Source organism: Gnatocerus cornutus, chromosome 1 (genome assembly GCF_029298725.1).
Source record: "Gnatocerus cornutus isolate USDA-ARS CGAHR chromosome 1, icGnaCorn1.1, whole genome shotgun sequence".
Lineage (NCBI taxonomy): Eukaryota > Metazoa > Arthropoda > Insecta > Coleoptera > Tenebrionidae > Gnatocerus > Gnatocerus cornutus.
Window position 1 is genome coordinate 13,130,252 of NC_142233.1, and position 21,925 is coordinate 13,152,176.

Below are 21,925 nucleotides of genomic sequence, written 5' to 3' on the forward strand. Positions count from 1 at the left end.
GTTAAGATTTTCTACTCTCAATACTTTATCAAATCAAAAGTTTACAACAAAAATCGAACTAATCAAGATTTGAATAATTTTTTGTATTTTTCGATTATTTTAGCTGTTTTAACGCCAAAAGAATGAAAACTAGACGTAAAACTACTTTTTACAAGCATATGATTTGAAACAAATTCCAAATCTTTAGAGAAAAAATGAAAAAGTTTAAAAATATTCAGTTAAAATTCCAAAATTTCTAATTAATTACGTAGTTTTAATAGTCTTATAGCTAGAACAATATTTGCAAATATTTATACTTTCGATGCGCTTGCAAACTTTATCAAAGTACAGGATTTTAGAACAAAAAAAAAACGATTTTGCAAATTTCATCAAAATTTCCAAAATTTTCTGCATAATTTGACTTTTTTATTAATTTTAACGTCACGAGGATGCAATTTCGCGGTTTTACTGCCTTTGACACCTTTGTTGCCTGTACCAAAGTACAAAATTTTAAAGCAAAAAGGAAAAATTTTAAAAATATTTACTTTAAAGATGAAGTCAAAATTCAAAAATTTGCAAGTAATTGCTTAGGGCTGAAAATCATTATGCTAGAACCATGAAATTTAAAACTGTTTTTACTTTTAAACTTTACCAAAGTACAATATTTTAGACCAAGAAAGAGAGATTTTGGAAAACTATTTTTAAAACTATGAATCAAAATTTTCATAGTTTTCTGTATAATTCGACCAAATTATTAGTTTTGAAACCACGAGCATGATGTTTCGTTCTTTTGCTAATTTTTCTGACACGTTTGTTGACAATTTTCAACATTTTTGAGAAAAAAGAATTTTTTTTTAATATTTACTTTTAGGACAAAATCAAAAGTCAAAAATTTCTATTTATTTGCGTAGTCCTGAAACTTAGGACTGTTTCCATTATTGATGCGCTTTCTAACTTTGTCAAGTAGACAATTTTATCCCAAGAGAGATTTTGGAAAATTGTTTTTTGAAACTATAATCAAAATTTCCATAATTTTTTGGATAATTCGGCCATCTTATTAGTTTTAATGCCACGACAATGAAATTTAGAAGTACATACATATTAGTAATGTTGACCCACGTTTATTCCTTGTAAAAGGTAACGCAGTTTTAGAGTAAAACGAAAAAAAAAATAAAAATGTTTGTTTTTGTAAAGTCAAAACTCAAAAATTTGTATTTACTTGCGTAATTTGGATAATCTTAACGATAAAACAATATAATTTTGAATTGTTTTCCTACTTTCAATGCACTTTTGATTTCTCCAAACTACACAATTTAGAACCAGAAAAAAATAAATTTTAGAAATTTTGATTTTTAGAGCTAATGAAAATATCTACTATTTTCTAAATAATTCAACTATTTTAGTAGTTTTAACGCTAAAAAAATGAAATTCATTAACTGTACGAATTTAGAGACGATTAGTGTCTGTGTCAAAATAACAAAATTTTAGAGCAAGCAGAAAGAAGAATTTCAAAAATTTTATATTTATAAAAAAATTAACTTAATTTTTTATCTCTTAGTTTCAATGCTAGAATAAAAAATTTGGAAGTTTTTTAATTTTTTTCACTTTACTCAGTTTTAAAATTTTTGAACGAAAACTAGAAGTTTAAGAAAGTTGAGTTAAACAAAAATTTCTTACTGTGGCCGTTTTTATGTTTGTTTTTCCACCTTTCTAGACTGTGAAATCCTAATAAAAAACCATAAGACACTTTTCGGAATAAAATTTAATAATTTTATGGAAATTTTAGAGCTAATTTTGATTCGCCATAATGCTATAGAACGTTTTGGGGCAATCCATAAATTTTTCTGTCTTACCAATTTTAAGTAATTTTAAGTTTGTAATAGAACAATTTAACAACAAAATTGTTAAAACTGCAAATTCACCATTTTTGAGCTGAAATTGTTAAATTTTAATTTTTATTAATCAGATTTAAAATAATTTCCTAAAGATTGATAAATTTATAAATATGTATGTTTTATTTATTATTCGTTTAAATGCGCCATTTGGTTTATTGTTGTATTCGATTTTTCACCTCTCGCTCACCAATAAATTTAAAATTATTTAATTCCTCTCAATTATAACATTTCCATACAGCTTTTCCAGGAAATTTCCCATCGACATTTAACAATTTTGGCAAAATTGTTTCAACGCCCTCGCTTAATAGAACAATTTTCCGTAAGAATTCGCAATTATAGCCCAGATGATAATGCCCATGGTAATTTTAATGCGCACTAAAAGCATTTCTAAATACGGTCCTAATAAACCAAAATGACAGAAGAAATTTACTGGTGTTTTCAGACCTAAAATTCGCTCTTTGTGCTCGGATAAATTACGGAAGTCATTACCTTAGGTGTTAAGTTAATTTTTATGATAAATTCCGGCTTTAAAATAGCGTATTAAATTTTAATCGCCGGTTTTAAAACCATATCTCCCGCCTTTGTTCCCCGCTTTTCCTCCGGATCAGATGAAACAAATCAGAACGGATTTTACGACGTGTACAAAACTATTGCAATAAATCCGATCTTAGAAGGGTTGGAATTTGTAATAACCTATAGAATAAGCAATAAGAGCCGAAAGATTCGGGCAAGTGAATGTTCGACTTCCGGCTCGAATAAACTACCCACGATCAAATGAACTACAGACGAGGATTGGACGTCACGGTCACGTGACTTTTCTTGACATTAGGAATTCGATAAAATTATTTAATCAAATGAATTTAATGAAATTCGATTATAATTGTATTAGGTTTCTCGTCCGAATAATCACTTATAATAACTTGTAGTAACGCTCTAGCGTGGCCCAAATCCGCGCATATTTCTAAGGAAAAAAAATCAAAAAATAAAGCAATTCAAATATACCGCCACATTCTTGCCAACCCTGGCACAACTATATCTCTAGGCGGCAGCCATACTTCATTATGTTTAAAGCATAAAGCCCTATTTAGCTAAAATTGCAACGTCTCCAATTGGGGCAGATATGTTGGGATGGGAGGGAAGTGATTATTCGGACGAGAAACCTAATACAATTATAATCGAATTTCATTAAATTCATTTGATTAAATAATTGTATGGCGGTTTCTCGTCCTCTAATCACTTATAATAACTTGTAGATGTTTAAAGCTGCGTTGCGATTTTTCCCTTAGACAATCATCAAAAAATAAAACTATTTAGTGATGTGTGGAAGAATACGTGAATACGATTAAAGGATTTACTAAAAAATTAGTGATGCTACCCTTATTAATTATGCTCCTTCCAAAGGTGGTATGTACCTTGTACACGTCAATTATAAAACCCTTCGAAGGACAAGGATTGTTAACCAGCGGTCTTCCAAATTACATCTATGGAAATTCCCTGTCTTTTAACAACTAAGTTAGACATATGTCTTGCAAAATGAGAATATTTCTCAGTATCAATACCAGCTGCAGAGAGAGAGTACTCTTGATCCATCTACTGATGTTTTGACTAGTTGCCTTCCTGAGGTTTATCTGGGTACCTAAGAATGAATATTCAATACCTCCATGAATGAAATCTTGTAACGTAGTAAAATGGACGCTACGAGTGAGTTTTCATCTTCTTAAAAAAAAAGAGAAGCTGTAACAGGGGTGAATATCCGCTTGTGAGCTAGTGTTTAATGCATTTAAAATCTTGATTTTATCCTCTCCATTTTGGTAACAAAAAATTTGCACCCTATGAGCAGTACCCAAAAGTCAGTGTTTACCTCGCTTGTAGGACAAATTAATGAAACAATTTAAGATTTTAGAATTAAAACCAAAAATAAGATATATTGAAGCACTGGAGAAAAGCTGCATCCATACGTCTTCATATTTGAACTTTCCTGTTCTCAACTTACAGATCCTTTAGGTACATATATTATTAAGAGGGGATAATGACAGACAATCTGGTATAACCAAACAAAGCAACGTGCTGATCTGTGACATCGTAACTATTGTTTTGAAAATAAAAACATTTTGTAGGAAAGACAAGCATGACTTCATTCTCCTTCTTCTTTTCACGATAGTCCTACCACCAATTGTGTGTGTTGATCTGTAATCGATACTAAATAACAAGGTTTACTTCAGCATCAAAACCATGCTTGTAACGGCCAGTTGGGAACCACTAATATGCCTTCAGCTTGGTCGGTAAAGATCTATTTAGGGTAAGAAAAAATTTGTCCAAGTTACTGTAAATAAATGCATCTATCGCTAAGGAATTTAAATCTCTTAGCCACGAAAAATATGTATCATATTGGTATTTCAAATTGAACACAAACTGATCCAAAAACCTGTACAATCTGATTAAAAATTGTATAATTTGGTTTCCATCGAGATCATTCAAGGATCGAGATCAGCGAAAACATTTCGTTAGAAGAAATGTACAAAGCATCCAACCATCTTCCTATGCTCGCAAAATTGGCAATCCTTCTTGTTAGCCTGAAAAGTTGTGAATTCCCCTTCAATTTATGTAAGAGAAGACTGTTGTGTTGTCCTTTCTCAATGAAAAACATTACCTCATTACAGCTTCGTAAACTTTGACGAAGCACTTGGTACCTAAATAACTGTCAAAAGTTCAAGATCATTGTTGTAAAGGGTTTTTGGTTCATTGCTGAGCCTCAGCGACATTATTGTTTCTATTTTGGAGTTCCTAACTGTGGAAATTCCACAAGACAAAAAAAAAAACCATTCATATATCCTCAGTTTATACCTGCAAACTTCTAAAAACCAGATTCTGTAACCAGCAGTCGGTACGAACAGTTTGGTCACTGCGTCGTCACCCTAGCTGTCAGTAGAAATAAAACACATTGTAAGCAGTCTTTTCTCAATACAATATACGAAAGAGATCGTACTTTTTAACATAGAACTCCACCAGCCATAATGCCCGACCTGAGCTGGATGCATCGTACTTTCAATTTCCAGTGATTCATTTCGTATTGAATTATATGCTTTTGCAATATTCGAGTGCCACCCTTCAAGATCCTGTGAACTGCTTTAGCAATCAACATATTGGAGTTATATTTTCTGAGGACTTGGTGAAAAATAAGTAAATTCCCCTTGAAAAATTTGCACATAGAGCTATCCGTATTTTACTGCTGGATATGCTGATACCAAAAGTGCTAACCAATAAGTAAATGTCCCAACGGTACATGTGAAGTGTCGTTGAAAACATCAAATCTTCTTGGAGATTTTAGTTTTCTTGTCGTCAAGTAAAAGAATAAGGATGTTGATAGTATCAAAAAAGACGACCTAAAAATTTGTCTTGGAAGAGAAGTGGATTACTTTTGTCTCTGTTTGTAATGAAACCAAGTTCCTCTAATAGAGTTGTTGTTAGTATCGGATTGGATGAACACTGTGTGTGAGTATCTCCAAGTATCCTATCGGGGTAACATCTAAATAGATGATACAGAGGATGCCTTTGTTTCCTAGCCAAATTGCAACGAGTTTCATTATTTTAGTAAAAAACCAGTAGAGCTGAGTTCAGCTCAAAATCAACCAGCCAAATTCATACAGTATATCCTGAAACCAAAATCTGAAAGATACTTTCGGTGTCCACTACGAACGGAAACAACAAAATAGGTTAATTTTGCCATAAAATTACTTCGCTTCATGGACTTGATTCTGTACGATCGTCCTCCATTATAAATGAAAAGAATCAACAATGTTTATCAGCTCTCTAGGGTTCAGTATGAACCGATTACTGTCACAGGGCTTTTCTACTAAGAAGTGGTAGTTTGGGGTGAGGTTCCATAATCTGATTGTCCCCTTGCGAATTAAATCGTCAATGGCCTTGAAATTCCTATGTGTTTTGTTGGAGAGACTAGTGATTGAAGAACCAGATTGTTATGGAGTTTTAAGAAAGGGAATTTTTAACCCTTAATCCATCAGAAATGACCAAGTGATTGGTAATTTGTTTCCATTTCTGAAGAGTGCTGTGGCACCTACAACGAATATACTTACGGTATATTTCCGTCTTGTACCGCGACTCTCTCGTTCAATACGACGAGGCTCTCCGGTTTAACGATGCCCATGGCTGTCTCCTTAGGTTCGCTTACTCCCCCCCCTTTTCTTTGAACAAACCTAGCTGGAAACCTTGGTTGAGAGACACCCTGAACGTTTGGAGTGCTAGCTCCATAGCCTTGGCCACTTTGATACGTTCTCATAGACCTGAACAAAAAACTTGGTTTGATGGAAGGGACAGCTACAACGGCGCTGAAGAGGCATAAGCCTAAAGCGACGCTTTCAACAGTATGTAATACATCTTTGTCTGTATTGTTTACTTTGACTTGTACATCTGTTGAATAAAATACATTTTAGTACTACTGTTACAACCTGTCCTACAGATGTTGAAGGGTAAGTAAGTAAGCTTTGCCGCCGTTCGACGGATAATTTCGACAGGGGTCAGTTAGTAAACGACATGAGTCTACATGGTTCATGGTACTCATAGTTTCCTTCCTTATATTGTAATTGTTGTCATCGTTTTTTCCTGAAAAACGGTTACCTTTTCCAACTGGTTTTGGAAACCTGCAAAAGTCAAATCCTGGCGTGGTTTGTTAGCGGATGACAGCAATTAGTTGTTGGCAGATGACAGCAGGACGTTCTGAACCAACTTACGGGGCTTTGAGGACTGAGCAATTTGTTGAAGTGGCTATTTTGGACATAATTGTCTCCCTAGGACCATAGGACCCGTTTTACTGAAGATTGATGCAGTTGAAATTCTTAAAGCTGGGGACGTAATGGGTCCTCTCCAAGAGTGTTCAGGATTTCCGGCCCCAGCAACTCGACAGTTTTATTTCCAATCTTGAGAAACTGGAGTTAATTGATGCCACTTTAACACTATCCACGAATTTGGGGTGAAAGAGGTTTGCCACGTGGATAGTGCGGGGTTCTGGGGTTTGTACTCTGCAAGAGCTTTACCCGTATGTGACTGGGATCGCCACGCGAACCCCCTAAAACCCACGATGTTGAGGTTCTGGATGGCCCCGTTCATCTAACCTCAATTCCCGGGTTTTCAAGCGCTTTGCAAAATTCCTGCGGGAAACATGCTCATCCTCTGAGTCGGAGGTGACTCTATGCTGTTTATGTTTGTCCATTTTTGCTTCTAAAGCTACAAAAAAACGAATTAATACCTGAATATAGTGACAAACACACTTGCGGTTTGGGCGCGCAAAACGTAATGAAGTATGGCTGCCGCCTAGAGATATAGTTGTGCCAGGGTTGGCAAGAATGTGGCGGTATATTTGAATTGCTTTATTTTTTGATTTTTTTTCCTTAGAAATATGCGCGGATTTGGGCCACGCTAGAGCGTTACTACAAGTTATTATAAGTGATTAGAGGACGAGAAACCGCCATACAATACGTGTAAAGCTCATGCCGACGTCGCGATGGAGTAAACTCTTTGTTGGGATCTGCATTTTAGTACAATAACAATTTTATATTTACGAGGACGCGAATTTTTCGTTTTTACAATAGATACACTTTATGCAACTCACCTTTTTTTAATAATAATATTTTTTAGGCGACTTAAACTGAAAATGGAATTTTTAGGCCTCAAAAGCGGCCTAAAAGTAAGCCTTTTCTGGCCGCAACCATTTTTGGCCGATCTATGGTGGCGCCATCTGTCCATAGTTTTGCATATTACATCAAGATACCGATATTACCCCCAATTTTATAATTATTTGGGTGAAATCAAATCGACAAACTGCTGTCGCCTCGGCCATTAAAAAAAAGCTCGGCCAAAAAAGACACTTTTTGGCCTTGCTACACAAATAACAATTTTTTTTTCCTACTTTTAAAATATATCTTTTATATAGACGCTCATTAGGCTTGCCTCTGCGTCTCACCTTTTTTTAATAATAATAATAATTAATAATAATAACTGTGGGAATGTATGCATTACACCGACTATGGTATACTGGGTGGCCCTCGGAATTCTGTGGATTTCGCTTTTTCGTTGACCTCGCTTTTCTGTGGTTTTTGATACTCTGATACAAATAATTACACATGGCAAAATTTTATAATGAAAAAAAGGATAAAAGGTTTAAAAGAAAATAAATTAAAGCTTCGCTATCAAAAATTTCACATTAAACAATAAATCAGACAGGCAGCGCCTTTCATGGTTTCTGAGCCCATTGCAAATTCTACTGCAATAAATAAAGAAAAAATGTGTACTCTCTTATTTGGGCCCGACGTCATAGCAAGAAAAAAAGATAATAAAACAGAATCTCGCGAATTTATATAAATTGGTGAGTTTCTAGGAATAAATTCGTTAATTCGTAAATAAACATTGCATTTCAATATCCTCGATAATTAGAATTATTATGCATACAGGGCGTTTAAGATTTTCGCTGCCATATTTAACACAAACATACAGAAAAATGACCGAGTCGAAAAATTTTATAACATTTTGAGATTTGAACAATAATTATAAATAATTAAACAACAATTTAAATTTGGGGGCTCATTGTAAAAATTTAAGTGTTTTTTCACAATATTTCAGCTTAAAGTTAGTAAACTGATGATAAATAAATCATTTCTGAAATATCTCAATTTAAAAAAAAATAAATTAAATTTCCATTACAAAAAAAATATTTCCACAAACATTTTTAATATTTTTTTATTTCTATTAGGCCACTAAACTTGTTCATAAAAAATTCACATAAAATTGAATTGTCACTATTCCAAAGCATGCTTAAAAAATTGGAAACAAAAAAATAAAAACACTTCTTTTTTCTGTATTTTAGCAGGAAATTGGTGGTCAATACGTTAAGTGAACGATTTACTTGTTTTTGTTCTCAAAATTTCAAATTTTTGTAGTTAATGAGAAAAATGTCAAAATGTATACAGGTGTCCCAGAACTCGTGACCCAGAGAAAACAGGCTCATGTAGGCAACAATTCTGAACCAAAATTTCAAAACAAAAATTTTTTAGCTCAAAAAATAATCGAGTTAAGAAAAAACGGTAACCAATCTCGAACCAGAACCGAACAGAAGCTTTTTGTAAATTTGGAGGCACTTCTAGAATTTCTAGATATGTCAAAAATGTCTAAAAATGTTAAATATTTTATAAAAGCGCTCTAGGAATCCGTTCTAATTTTCCAAGAACCTACAAGATGTTTGAGACATCATTATAAACAAATATGCTAAAATTAAAAAAAAATCGAAAAATTTCCAAGAAATATTGAAAAAGTTTCTTAATAATTTCAAGAAAATTTCCAAAACCTTTCAAAATAACAAAACAAACTTTTCTACGTTTATCTCAAAGTAGCTCTATAAGAATCCAAAAAAATTTGATGAATGTTTAATAATCATGAGCATTTTGCAAAATTTCGAGGAATTTTGAGGCGCTTTTAAGAAGTAGAGAAATTTTAATTTTTTTTTAATTTCTTTACAAATTAACTATTTTATAAGGGCAATCTAGGATTTTCTATAAGTCTCCAAAAACCTTCAAAATTCTCGATGAAGCTTTACAAATCTCCAGGAATATCTAAATTTTTAAAAAAAATTTTTTAAAAATTTACCAAATGAAAAGAATCTAAAGGAATATTATAAATCTCTAAAAAATGTGTCCATAAAGTTGTGTAAATCTCGAGCAACTTCTTTAGAAAAGGTCCAGATATTCCTAGGAATTTTCAGGAATTTCCGGAATTCTTCCAGATCATAAAAAATTGTTACAAATCTAAATATGCAATATAACAATAGCTTCTAAGACCTAGAGAATTCATCTAAATCTGGGAGAATCTCTATAATAATCCTGATAAAAATCTAGGAAAAGAAAAAACGGTAACCAATTTCGAAGCAGAACATCTTATCATTCATTGGTCAAATGAACATTACATTTTCGTTGCCTAGGATATTTTACTCCATCTCTAGAATAAGCGTCCGGGATTGGTTGTCAGTTTTTTACCCTTTCTCGAATACTATTGAACTTAATCAATTTTTGTTTTGAAATTTATCATCCGTATTGGTGTCGGCACCCTCCTTTGCTCTCTGGGGCGCAAGTTCTGGGACACCCTGTATTCTACAAAATAATTGTTTTATGGTATACATACCAAATCCTTACTTTTTTCCATTTTACTCAAAAACCTAATTTATGAAATTTTCATTTTTAAGACGAGCCAATAATTTCCAATATTTTTTATTTAGATCTGTAATTTTGGTAATTTTGGCGCTATAAGAATAAAATTTCGAGCACTTACTATTTTTGACTTGTTCACTGTCTGTTATAAATTCCAAATTTTTTGAGCAACAGGACAACAGAAGAGGACCCAAAAATTTTAAATATTTTTTATTTAAAGCTGTAATTTTGGTAGTTGGCTATGACATCTATACAGATTATTGTGTTTGACTGATTGACTCTGTCAAAAATTCAAAACTGTGACGAATTTTGGAAATTTGTATTTTAAGACGATTCAAAAATTTCTAATACTTTCCATTTGGACCTGTAATTTTGGTAGATTTCACCCTTTGGTAAAATTTGGAGAAATTACTATTTTGGATTTGTTGACCGTCAGAAATTCAAAGTTTTTTGAACAATAAAAGTTTTAAAAGTTTTAATTTTAAAGTCAAACATTACCAAATTAAAGATTACTGTCGTTGATTTGACAACAAATTTTAATTCTTTTTAGCAAATGAAACGGATTTTTGAAATTTTTATTTTTAAGACGACCCAAACATTTATAATATTTTTCATTTGGACCTGTAATTTTGGTAGTTAGTTTACTGTCTTTGACCTATTGATTGTCTATCAGAAGTCCCTTGCTCTATGGGTCATGAGTTCTGGGACACCCTGTATATACGTACAACAGTTAAAAATGGCATACACCTAGGCTCACCTGATTTCCTCGTTGATTGTCTTGTGATTTCGTTCAACTTCAGCTTATTTTGATGTCGGTCAACGCCTGATTTTCAAGTAAAATTCTCTGATTTCCTATTGATTGTCCCGGATATCTTAATAATTTTTCCTTATTGTCTAGTGATTTCTTATTGATGACATCCTTCTCAAAAATTGCATAACTTTTTCTTATTTTCTTGCTAATTTCCTCTTGATTTGCTTGTGATTTCGTCTAACTTTCCCTAATTTCCTATTGATTGCTCCTGATGTCCTAATGATTTTCCAGTGATTTCATCTAACTCTTTGATTTTTTTTATTTCGTCTAAGCTTTCCTGATATTTTTCGTTTTTACAATAGACCTTATGCAACTGTGGGAATGTATGCATTACACCCACTATAGTACAAGAGGCAGTGTTTCCTCTCGAACTTTGCATATTCCGGAGTTTGTGATTTAGTTGTAAACTCACAATTAGTTTGAGGAAGTAAAGCCTTGTCATAAGTCGCAGGGGAAATCTTACGATCCGCAGCAGCTTTTACGGGCCTATCGCTTTACCTTCTAGGACACTTCCTGCCATTTACTTATTAACTATTGAAAGCGCCCGAAAGAATCATGAATTTGTCAACGCGAGTTTATTATTTTCGGGCAAAAACTGCCCTAGTTCGGCTTATCTGCAGCTCGGCGGACCAAGCTGACGTGCATTAGCCATAATCAATAGATCAGATACGATTATGTCCTCGACAAAATTAATAGCGACAATTTTCGATAGCGAACTTCCACAAGAATTGCTTTTTGCGACGCTCTGAGCTAATTTTTATCAAGCTAGACTAGTAATGACATTTCGGGTCATAATCGTTTTTAAATTCTAATTAAAGCTTTCACCTTGTTCCTCACTCTGATTAATTCAGTTTAATCTATTCTAATTAATTAATTGGCTGGCCATTAGTGTCTGTTTATATCAGGCATTCTCGTCCTAGTCATGTTTAAATAAAATCGATTTCATTAGATTGAATACAACTTTAATTTGAACTGAACCGCTTTTGGTATAGTTTAGTTAAATTAGTTCAATTTTGCCTTAGTCAGGTTTATTCTAGTTCAATTTTATGGCGTCCATTGCAGTTTATTTTAACTACTCTAAACTAGTTGTTCGAAATGAGTACTTTGCCTTAAGCTCGTCCGTCCGTTTCCAATTCTTTTTTTTTTCACCTTAAAAGCGTTCTTCTTTTTACGCTGCTTATCAATCAAGTATTTATGTTAAAACAGTTCTGGAATTTCTGGAATTTTCTGATTTCTTATTTGGTTAATACCTCGTTTGTTTGTGAAGCAATCTTAAGTTATTTGTACTCATTAAACGCAGAATTTCTCGAGGAATCCAGAACTGTCTTAATTTTGCCTGTACGTTAACAAATAACTGAGTTATGGCCGATTCAATTTTCCGGATGTCGCTAAAGGGAAAAATTGGGAAAATCCGGAAATATCGGTAGGTTACATCCCAGAAACTACGAAAAATGGAGAGATAGTTTAATTAACTCTTAAGAGTAGTAATGAGGCCAAATTGTATTTTTGGATTTATAAAATTAAAGAAATTATGAAACGTAATCGTAAAATATAAGAAAGTTTACGTTCGTTTTCCAAGTAAAACAAGTTAAAAAGCGTGTTAAGAGTAGTAATTTCCCCAAATTTTATTTTATTGCTTTTAAAATTAAAGAAGAGCCTTGATGTAAAATATTCGAAACTTTTCGTTCGTTTTTAAAAAAAAAATAATATAAAATCTGTTTTTGGTTCTAAAATTTTGGTATTTGGCAGAGTTTAATAAGCGTGTCACGAATAGTCATCACTCAAGTTTCATTTTTGAATTCCTAAAATTAGAGAAAATAATGAATTTAATCCAGAATATTGGAACCATTTCGTTCGACTTTTAAGAAAAATTTGGAAAAAATCTGTTTCTGCTTCTAAAATTCTGGAATTTGGCAAAGTTAATAAGCGTTTCAAGAGTAGTAATGCTTTTTAAACTGATTCATACGTTCGAACAATTAGAGAAAATAGAAAATTTTATATACTAAAATTTTTTGGTTCGTTCAAAAATAAAAACTGAACGGATAAAATGTGTAAACGAGAACTTAAAAGAATATATGTATAAAATCCAACAACCAAAGAAAAACAGAAAAAAACAATTACTTTTTTCATTTTTTACTAATAAATCATTTTTATTTCATGAATTCGAAAATTTAAGTTTTTCGAAACAAATTTATAACTAAAAACTATAAAAACTTTCTTTGATCAATTTTCCTTGTTTTTGGAACAAATTAATGTTATAAATACTCATCTTACGCAGAATTTCATGCAGATTCCAGATCCGCGCTCAAAACCCACGTACGGAAAGAAATACCTGAGTTGTGGCCGTTTTTTGAATGGTTGGTTTTTATTTTTGAAATTTTTAGTGTTTTTGTTGTTTAAAATCCGCCCTCAGGATTTAAAATTGGAGATCTCAGAGTTCCATTTTCCGGAAACATGGGAAAAAACGATAAAGGAAAAAAAAATTTGGAAGTTATTGAAGGTCTAATAGAATGAAGAACAATGATCTAGAAATTGGAGCAAATTTAGCTCAAAGTTCCTCAAATTTTTGAAGATTTGGCTTGGAAATGGTTTATAATGCTCTTTCCTAGATTTATAAAATTTTAATTTTTTCAAGTTATCTGCATTTCTGTATTTTCTATTTTTTGACTAATAAAAAATTTTTGAAACCAATTTTGAAATTGATTATTGAAGATTTTGGAACTCTAAAAATTGTTTTTGCTGCATTTGTCTTGAAAAAATTAAATTGAATAGTCTTTGGAATCGATTGCAAGAGAGTGCAAATTTTTTAAGAAACATTTTTAAAGCTGAAGTTTGGCTTGGAATCTTAAATAATTTCGTAAAATTCTTACAAATTTGTAGAAAGCCCAAAAAAATGTTAAAATACCTTCATGATCCTCTGGAATTTCAAAAAATCGGAAATTTAAGAACTATGAAGATTTTCCTAGAATGTCAAGAAGCTTTCAATGAATTTGAAGGCACTTCTAAAAATCTCTAGAATTTCTAGAGATTTCAGCGCTCTAGGAATTCGTTCTATTTCTCCAAGAATCTACAAGATTTTTGAGGCATCTTTATAAACAAATACGCTAAAATTAAAAAAAAAATCGAAAAATTCCCAAAAAATATTGAAAAAGAAATCTTTAATAATCTCAAAAAAATTTTCAAAACCTCTCAAAATAACAAAATTCTAGGTAGATCTCAAAGTACCTCCATAAAAATCCAAAAAATGTATGAATGTTTAATAATTATGAGCATTTTGCGAAATTTCGGGAAATTTTGAGGCGCTTTTAGAAAATTGAGAAATTCTAAATTTCTGTAAAAATCTCTACAAATTAACTATTTTATAAAAGCAATCTAGGATTTTTGATGTCTACAAAAACCGTCAAAATTCTCGATGAAGCTTTAAAAATCTCCAGGAATATCTCTAAATCTCTAAATCTCTAAAAAAGTGTCTATGAAGTTTTGGGAATCTCAATCAACTTCTTTAGAAAAGGTCCAGATATTCCTAGGCATCTTCAGAAATTCCTGGAATTCTTCCTGATCATAAAAAACCGTTGCAAATCTAAACAAAATGCAATAGCCTCTACATCATAGATAATTCATCCAAATCTCTAAGAATCTTTAGGAATCTGGGAGGATCTTTATAATAACCTTGATAAAAATTTAGGAAAAAAATTACGATAAATCTGAAAATTGAAATATTCTATGAAAATCGCTGTAGGAATAAAAAAATACTAAAAAGTCTCAAAAAATATTTATAAATCTCTAAGAACCTCTGAGAATCTCAAGCAACTTCTTAAAAAAAAACTGTAGTCGTTCCAAGAAATGTTCTTAAATCTCCAGGAATTTTTAAAAGAATCCCAATTCTAATGTAGGAATTATCAAGAATTTTTAAAATTTCTCTTAACATGTCAAGAAGCGTAATAAAATGCACCAAGAAATTGCACAATAATAACAAATCAATACTGCACCGAACCCTCATTTTGTTCAACATTCGATCGAAAACTCATTTAAAATAAATTACAGTCATTTTACAATGACTACCTAAATTACACCTCTAATGCGGCCATTTGTAATATTTCTACATTAATTTGTAATTCTCAGACCGTGCAGTTTGTGAAATATCCGTTCAGTCAAACCTGTTGTATCCATTTAAAAATCAGCAGCATTGTCATGGCTCTTCATTATTCCAATTTGCGTCTGCGACCAGCTGATATAGCGTGTTTTTCAACTTGTACAGACAAAGGATAATTTGTCAAGAGCGCAGTATTATTCCGGAGTAGTGTACCGGAAAAACAGTTGGCCGAGTTTTACATTTCCGTCGATGTAACGTGGGGCAAGTTGTTCTCAACGCGGGGCAAGTTGTGCTCAACGCGGGGCAAGTTGTGCTCGACGCGGGGCAAGTTGTGCTCAATACGGGGTAAGTTGTTTAAAATTGTAAAAAATTGGCTCTTCTCCCCTACGCATCAGTCTCTGCAGCTAAAGTTTTTTGCTCATGATATCGATGCGTTCTCCAGAGAAATGCGCTGCTGCATTATGCAGTTGGTCGCGTTCGACGGCTGCCAGTTCATAAATAAAATTGTTCGTTTTGGAAGCTCCATGAATGCACATAACAACCTAAACGTTTCCCGAGTACTTAACTGTCTGTTCGAGCCATTTCAAGCCACACAAATCATTGCCAATAGATATTTTTTATAGCAAATATGAAAAGTTCCAAAGTTGGCCGCCTACTAAGTCATAAAACACACACCCCGCTTTTTCTCGGCTTTTGTTAGTTTTGAAACTGACCCTAACATTTATCCGAGTCCAAAACTTTCCCAGTTTCAACGTCGATTTGTAATATGATTCGGTATGAAGTTTACATAAGTTACGTGTTTTCTGGTAAGTCGAAAATCGTTGGATTCGGTCTTGTTTGCTGGTCAGATATTTCACGCTCGAGTTGAGTTTTTATTAAATATTTGCATTTGGAATTCAACAACTGAATCTCGAACTAATCCACTGTAATCCCCTTGCGCTGCCTAATTACAACGATTCGCTACATTTATTCGGCGTTTTACAATTTAATGAATAATCTACGAAAGCCAGACTTCAACAAGTTCAATTAAATATCTGTTAAAATGCGTTTGCGCACCGGAAAAACGCTGTCCTCGTCACAAATTAGCCGTTACATCAAATTTTATCGACGCCCGTCCATGCCGGAATAATGATAATTTCCACGCATCCCCGACAAACAATTTTATAAATTTGTTATCGCCTTGGAAATAGACTGGGCGCATTTTTCTCTTCCGCTGGAGTATTATATGCTGCTTTATGAGAACTTAGCTTCATCTTCGTTGTCTACATTTTTCTTAATTAATTTTCTTGTTACAGTGCGACCTTTAAGGGTGAAGCTTCTCGGGGAAAATAAGCCATTATCCGCTGATAACCCTTACGAACTTAGTTGTGAAGTTGTGGGTTCCCGGCCTAAACCCACCATTACGTGGTGGAAAGGAAGCGTGCAAATGAAAAACACCAGAGAAACGGTAAGTTAACTAAATATGTGGGGAATGAATGCGTACCTGCGCCAAATTAATTGTGGCTGGACGGACTCGACTTTGAAAAAAAATAAACGGAGCATTTCGTTCTGATAAATTTGCGTGTTAACGAATGTTTGAGCAACTGCAAGTAGGAACCAGAAGGCGGCATTTGCTGGAGAGCCGTAAAAAGATTTTTGACCGATGAACTATCTAAAATTATATTATATAATCTTCTGATAGATGGAGCCACCAATGAAATTAATTTTGTTGAGATTTTTAAGGCGGAAAAAACATTTTAAATGACTTGTGGAAATAATTTTCTTGGTTCGTTGTTCAGCATCTAATTTTTCGCAGCTTTTTTTTTTTTTCGTTTGTACTTTTGCAACGGAATTTTTGTGATTGTTATTGAGCACGTTTCTTGCCTTTTTCCTCCAATAAACAAAAGCTAATATAAAGTTAAGCGGGAAATTCAGAGCTCTATTTCTACTGTTTTGTGCTTTTTTGTCACCAACATCCAATAAACTAATTTTGTTGGATATTTCAGATTCTAGTAAATTTCTTTTGTTTCTTTTATATTTTTTCGACTAAATTATATGAATAATCAAATCGTTTTAGAGGCGTATTAAAATTGGTTGGAGCTTTAAGATTCTTAATAATTCTATTTGTTTTCTATTTAATGTTTTCGTAATTTTCTAGAATGTGCTTTAAATTCTCATTGTTTTTTTCGTAGCTTCTCCAGATTTTCTTCGAATTTTCTTTGGTCTCACCTGAATTCTTATAAGTTTGTTATTTTACCTTTTTTATTTATTTATTTATTCTTTTCATTTTTTAGATTTTATAATATTTATCTTCTTTTGAATTCTTTTAAATCTTTGCTACCTTCCTAAAGTTTTTTTTAAGTCTCTTTAATTAGATTTTCATGATTCTTTACAATTTTTTTAGATCTACTTAAATTATTATTAGTCTATATTTTCTTAGATTCTTAGATACTTTACATTCCCTATACATTTTTTTGGTTGATCCTCTGAGTTCTCTTTAGATTCGCTGCCATTCATCTTTGATGTTCTATTTTTTTTTAGATTTTCCTCAATTTTTTTTTACATTTTTTAAATTTTTCGTCGATTTTTTATTGTTTTTTTCTAGATTGTGCACAAATTTATTTTGAATTTTTTTTACGATTAAATTCTGTTCAGAGTTGTGTTTTTCCGATAGATTTTTTTTAGATTTTGATTGAATATTTTTAGGAAAGAAGGAAAGAAGTCTGGACTTTTTGCTTCGACTTAGAAATGAAAATTTCTAAAATTTGTGTTTTTTGCTAAACAATTTTGCAATTGGTAGACTTAATAGACAACTCAAAAATTGTAACTTCAACAAAATTCATCGCTGTAGCGCCTAAATTACCAAAACTACGAATTTTTGCAAAAAAAGTCGGAAATTTTTATCTTTCTCTTAAAAATATATATTTTTTTTAAATTTGGGTTTTGTGCTTTTTGCAATTTGATAGACATAAAAGACAACTCAAAGTTAGTAATTTCCCTAAATTTTATAACTGTAGCGCTAGAGTCGCCAAAACTAAGAATTGGACATCAGAAATTTTAGCTTTCTTTTAAATTTATTTTTAAAATTTTTAAAATTTCTGTTTTTTGCTCTAAAATATTGCAATTTGGTAGACTTACTTTACAACTCAAAAATAGTAACTTTTTCATATTTTATAGCTGTAGCACTAAAATTACCAAAATTACGAATTTTTGCAAAAGACGTGGGAAATTTTTACTTTGCCTTAAAAACGAAAATTTTTAAAATTTGTGCTTTTTGCTCTACAATTTTGGAATTTGATAGACTTAATACACGACTTAAGAATTGCAACTTCAACAAATTTCATTGCTGTAGCGCTCAAGTTACCAAAACTACGAATTTTAGCGAAATAAGTCGAAAAATTTAGCTTTCTCATAAAAATAAAACTTTCTAAAATCTAAGTTTTGTGCTTTGGAATTTTGCAATTTGGTAGACTTAAAACTCAACTTAAAATTAGTAAATTCCTCAAATTTCATAACTGTAGCGCTAAAGTCGCCAAAAAAACTAAGAATTTTGGCGAGGGGAGTCGGAAATTTTGGTGCCCTGTTAAAAATGAAAATTTCTAAAATTTGTGTTTTTCGCTCTATTATTTTAGAATATAATTGACCTAATTCACGACTCAAAGATAGTAACTTTTCCAAATTTTATTGGTGTAGCACAAAAATTGCCAAAATTACGAGTAGTAAGGGACGTCGAAAATTTTTACTTCGTCTCAGAAATGAAAATTTCTAAGATTACACAAATTTTTTTGTGCTACAATTTTGTAATTTGGTAAACGTAATGCACTGCTCAAGCATTGTAAGTTCTCCAAATTTTAATTTTCAAAACTGTAGGGCTAAATTCACCAAAACTACTAATTTTAACGAAGGATGTAGAAAATTTTGGCTTCCTCTTAAAAATAAAAATTTCTAAAATTTTTGTTTTATGCTCTAAATTTTTGGAATTTGGTAGACTTAATACACAGCTTCAAAATTGTAATTTTCTCAAATTTCTTAGCCGTAGCACTAAAATTAGCAAAATTACGAATTTTTGATAAAGGATGTCGGAAATTTTTACTTCGTCTTAGAAATGAAAATTTTTAAAATTTGTGCTTTTAGCTCTACAATTTGGAAAGTTGATAGACTTAATACACAGCTCGAAAATAGTCCCTCTACCAAATTTTATAACTGTAGCTCTATAGTCACCCAACACTACGAATTTAGCAAATAGATCCCTCTTAAAAATATATATTTTTTTAAATTTGTGTTTTTTGCTCTAAAATTTTGCAATTTGCTAACTGAATTTACAATGCAGAAGTAGTAACTTTCTCGAATTTTGTAACGTAGCACCATAATTATCAAAATTACGAATTTTTTTGTAAAATTTCGGAAATTTTTCCTTCGTTGGTTTTCTTTAGATTTTTTTTCTTAAATTTTTTGAGATATTTTTTTGGATTCTATTTAGATTATTTATTTATTTCTAACTTTACTTTTCTATGCAAATCTGTTGTCAGATACTCTTTACTTTTTGTGCCAATTTTTGTTTTTAAAATTCTTGTTTATAGTATTCGAGTTCGTCATAATTTAAACCCTTAGATCTTCAGATCAATCAAATGACTTAACTTTTTGAATTATTCAGTTTTTCTTTGTTTTTGAATTCTTTACGTTGTTCTTACAATGGTTTCAAATTCTGTAAACTCTCCAGGTCTTGGTTTTGGTCTCTCTGTTTAAAAAAAAAATGACTTTTTCAAATATTTATAACTGCTGTTTGTTTGCCTTTCTTGTTGTACTATTTATATTTTTTTTGCATTATATTTTTAATTTCTTCTTCGATTTTTGTGGTTTACATGTAACTGTTTCTTATTTTCCGTAAACTTGTGGCACGTAAATCCCTTATTAATAGAAAAAAATTCGAGCATTTAGAGCGGAAGAATTTTAAAATGCAAAAATTGTTTATTTTGGGCGGTTTTTAGATTTAATTCCACAGAGCTTATGTTCCTTTTAGGCTCTGCCACTTTGAACTGTGAACAAAAATAGTTGATCCCTTAAATGGCATCACCCCGCCTAATTGATAAAACGTTCCCCTTGAAAATTTTGTTTGTTCAAGCAGAAAATGTAGCTTTTGAACTGAAATATTGTGTGTTTATATTTATCTCTGACAAATATATCATTCAAAGGATCTCGTTTGTCAACTTTGCTTCGGCTAAACACGACATGAATGGCGTATGGGAAAATATTTATTCCGGAATGAGCCATCGCCACTAGGAGACGTCAAACTACATAAAGTGGATGACTTGCCAGTGCAGAAGTTCATATATCTGCCGGTCTGTGACGTTCCGAACCCGAAGGATTTTAATTTTCCTCGGAAATAATAAAATGTGTTGCACAAAAGCGCCCGGTCTTTGCCCTCAAAAGGTAAAATCCAGCAGTGTTTATTTTCTGGATATGCCGCAGGACCGGGTAAAATACGCAAAATGACCGCAACAATAAATCTCCTCTGTACAGCGGGGCTGCAGTTACTATGCAATTGAAATCGTTAAACATTCTTATCGGTTCTCTAAATGGCATCATATAAAGTTTGAGCGAGAAAAAACATCAATCGATGTTAAAATACACGAGGAGTAATAGGAAACTTGTCCGACAAAGACACCGGAATTTATTTACTCTCGAAAAGCTGAACTTCATCCCGGGTTAGGTCAGTCCGTTTTTATTTTACTGCTGTCTGTCATCACAGTCTCCCTCTATTTATTGCAACGATGCGCCACCGGATTTGAAAAATGATGCGGAAAAGTAACCGCAGCACGGGAAATTATTATTTTACGAGTTGCATGCAAATTGCATGCAAGGCCAGACCCGGACGACTCCGGTGCGGAATTTTTCATGTTCCCGCTTGAATTTTTATTGAATGAATCTGGAACAAGGGAAGCGATTTTAATATAACATTATCAACGCAATACCATGCGAATGATAATATTCCCACAAGCTCCGGGTCGCTCCGGCTTTAATGCTACCAAGCGCAATTATGTCTAGTTGTACATAAGGTAATTTTAGCTCTTACACCTTTAAACTTTTGATATTTCACGTTTATCGAACATTTTGAAACTGAAATTTTAGATTTTTTATTTTCATATAAATGTGCAAAATTTTATAAAATTCTCGATTTTGTTTTAAGTCATGCTTAAACTGGCGTATGGCTTTGAGAAATTTTATAAATATCCTTTAAAAGCTATAGACTGTAGGCCATCAAAAATTTTAAAATACTAAAATTCCCAAAATTTTGAAAAATTGGTACACTTATCTGTCATTTTCTTGTTCTGCATTAATTTTTTAATTTTTTTACCTTTAACCTTTTTGTATTTCACGCTCATCAAACTTTCCGATCATTTTTAAACTAAAATTTTAGATTATTTATTTTCATTGAATGTAAAAAAAAAATCAAAAATGTTTGCTCTTTTTTTAATACATGTTTAAGCTTTCGTGTACTTCCAGAAACTTAAACAGTAAATCTTTGAGATGGTGTAGATTCTAGGCACTAAAAAGATCGTACAAAACTTTCTAAATTTTGAAATTTTGAAATTTTTTTGATTATTTGCGTCTCTTTTCTTTGACATCAATTATTTAATTATCTTATCATTAAACTCAATATTTCTCAGTATTTTACGCTAATTAAACATTTCGATCATTTTGGAACAAACATTTTTGATTATTTATTTTCAAATTTTCATATACAGGGTCCGGCAACACTTGTGTCCACCCCCAAAATCGTCTTTAATTTTAAAGATAAAATTTTGAAAATTTGCATACGCTCATAGTTGAAAAAGCTCTTGAAGCTGACGTAAAAATTTGTTTTTTGTCACAGATAGTTTGGGCGTCGCGACGACTTAAAAATGTAATTTTAGTTAATTTTGAGGGTTTGTGATATCAACCCCTAGTTTAATTTTTT

At 32.0% G+C, this 21,925-nt stretch overlaps 1 protein-coding gene across 3 annotated transcripts in view; it reads left to right on the forward strand.

The window, feature by feature from the left end:
• LOC148180391 (protein turtle homolog B-like) overlaps positions 1 to 21,925 on the forward strand; it is a 524,867-nt gene that overhangs the window by 427,552 nt on the left and 75,390 nt on the right. For all 3 annotated transcript variants that reach the window (XM_088049704.1, XM_088049705.1, XM_088049707.1), the window contains exon 6: positions 16,284 to 16,435. In XM_088049704.1, the coding sequence (XP_087905830.1) occupies positions 16,284 to 16,435 (152 nt within the window). The remainder of the gene's footprint in view (positions 1 to 16,283; positions 16,436 to 21,925) is intronic.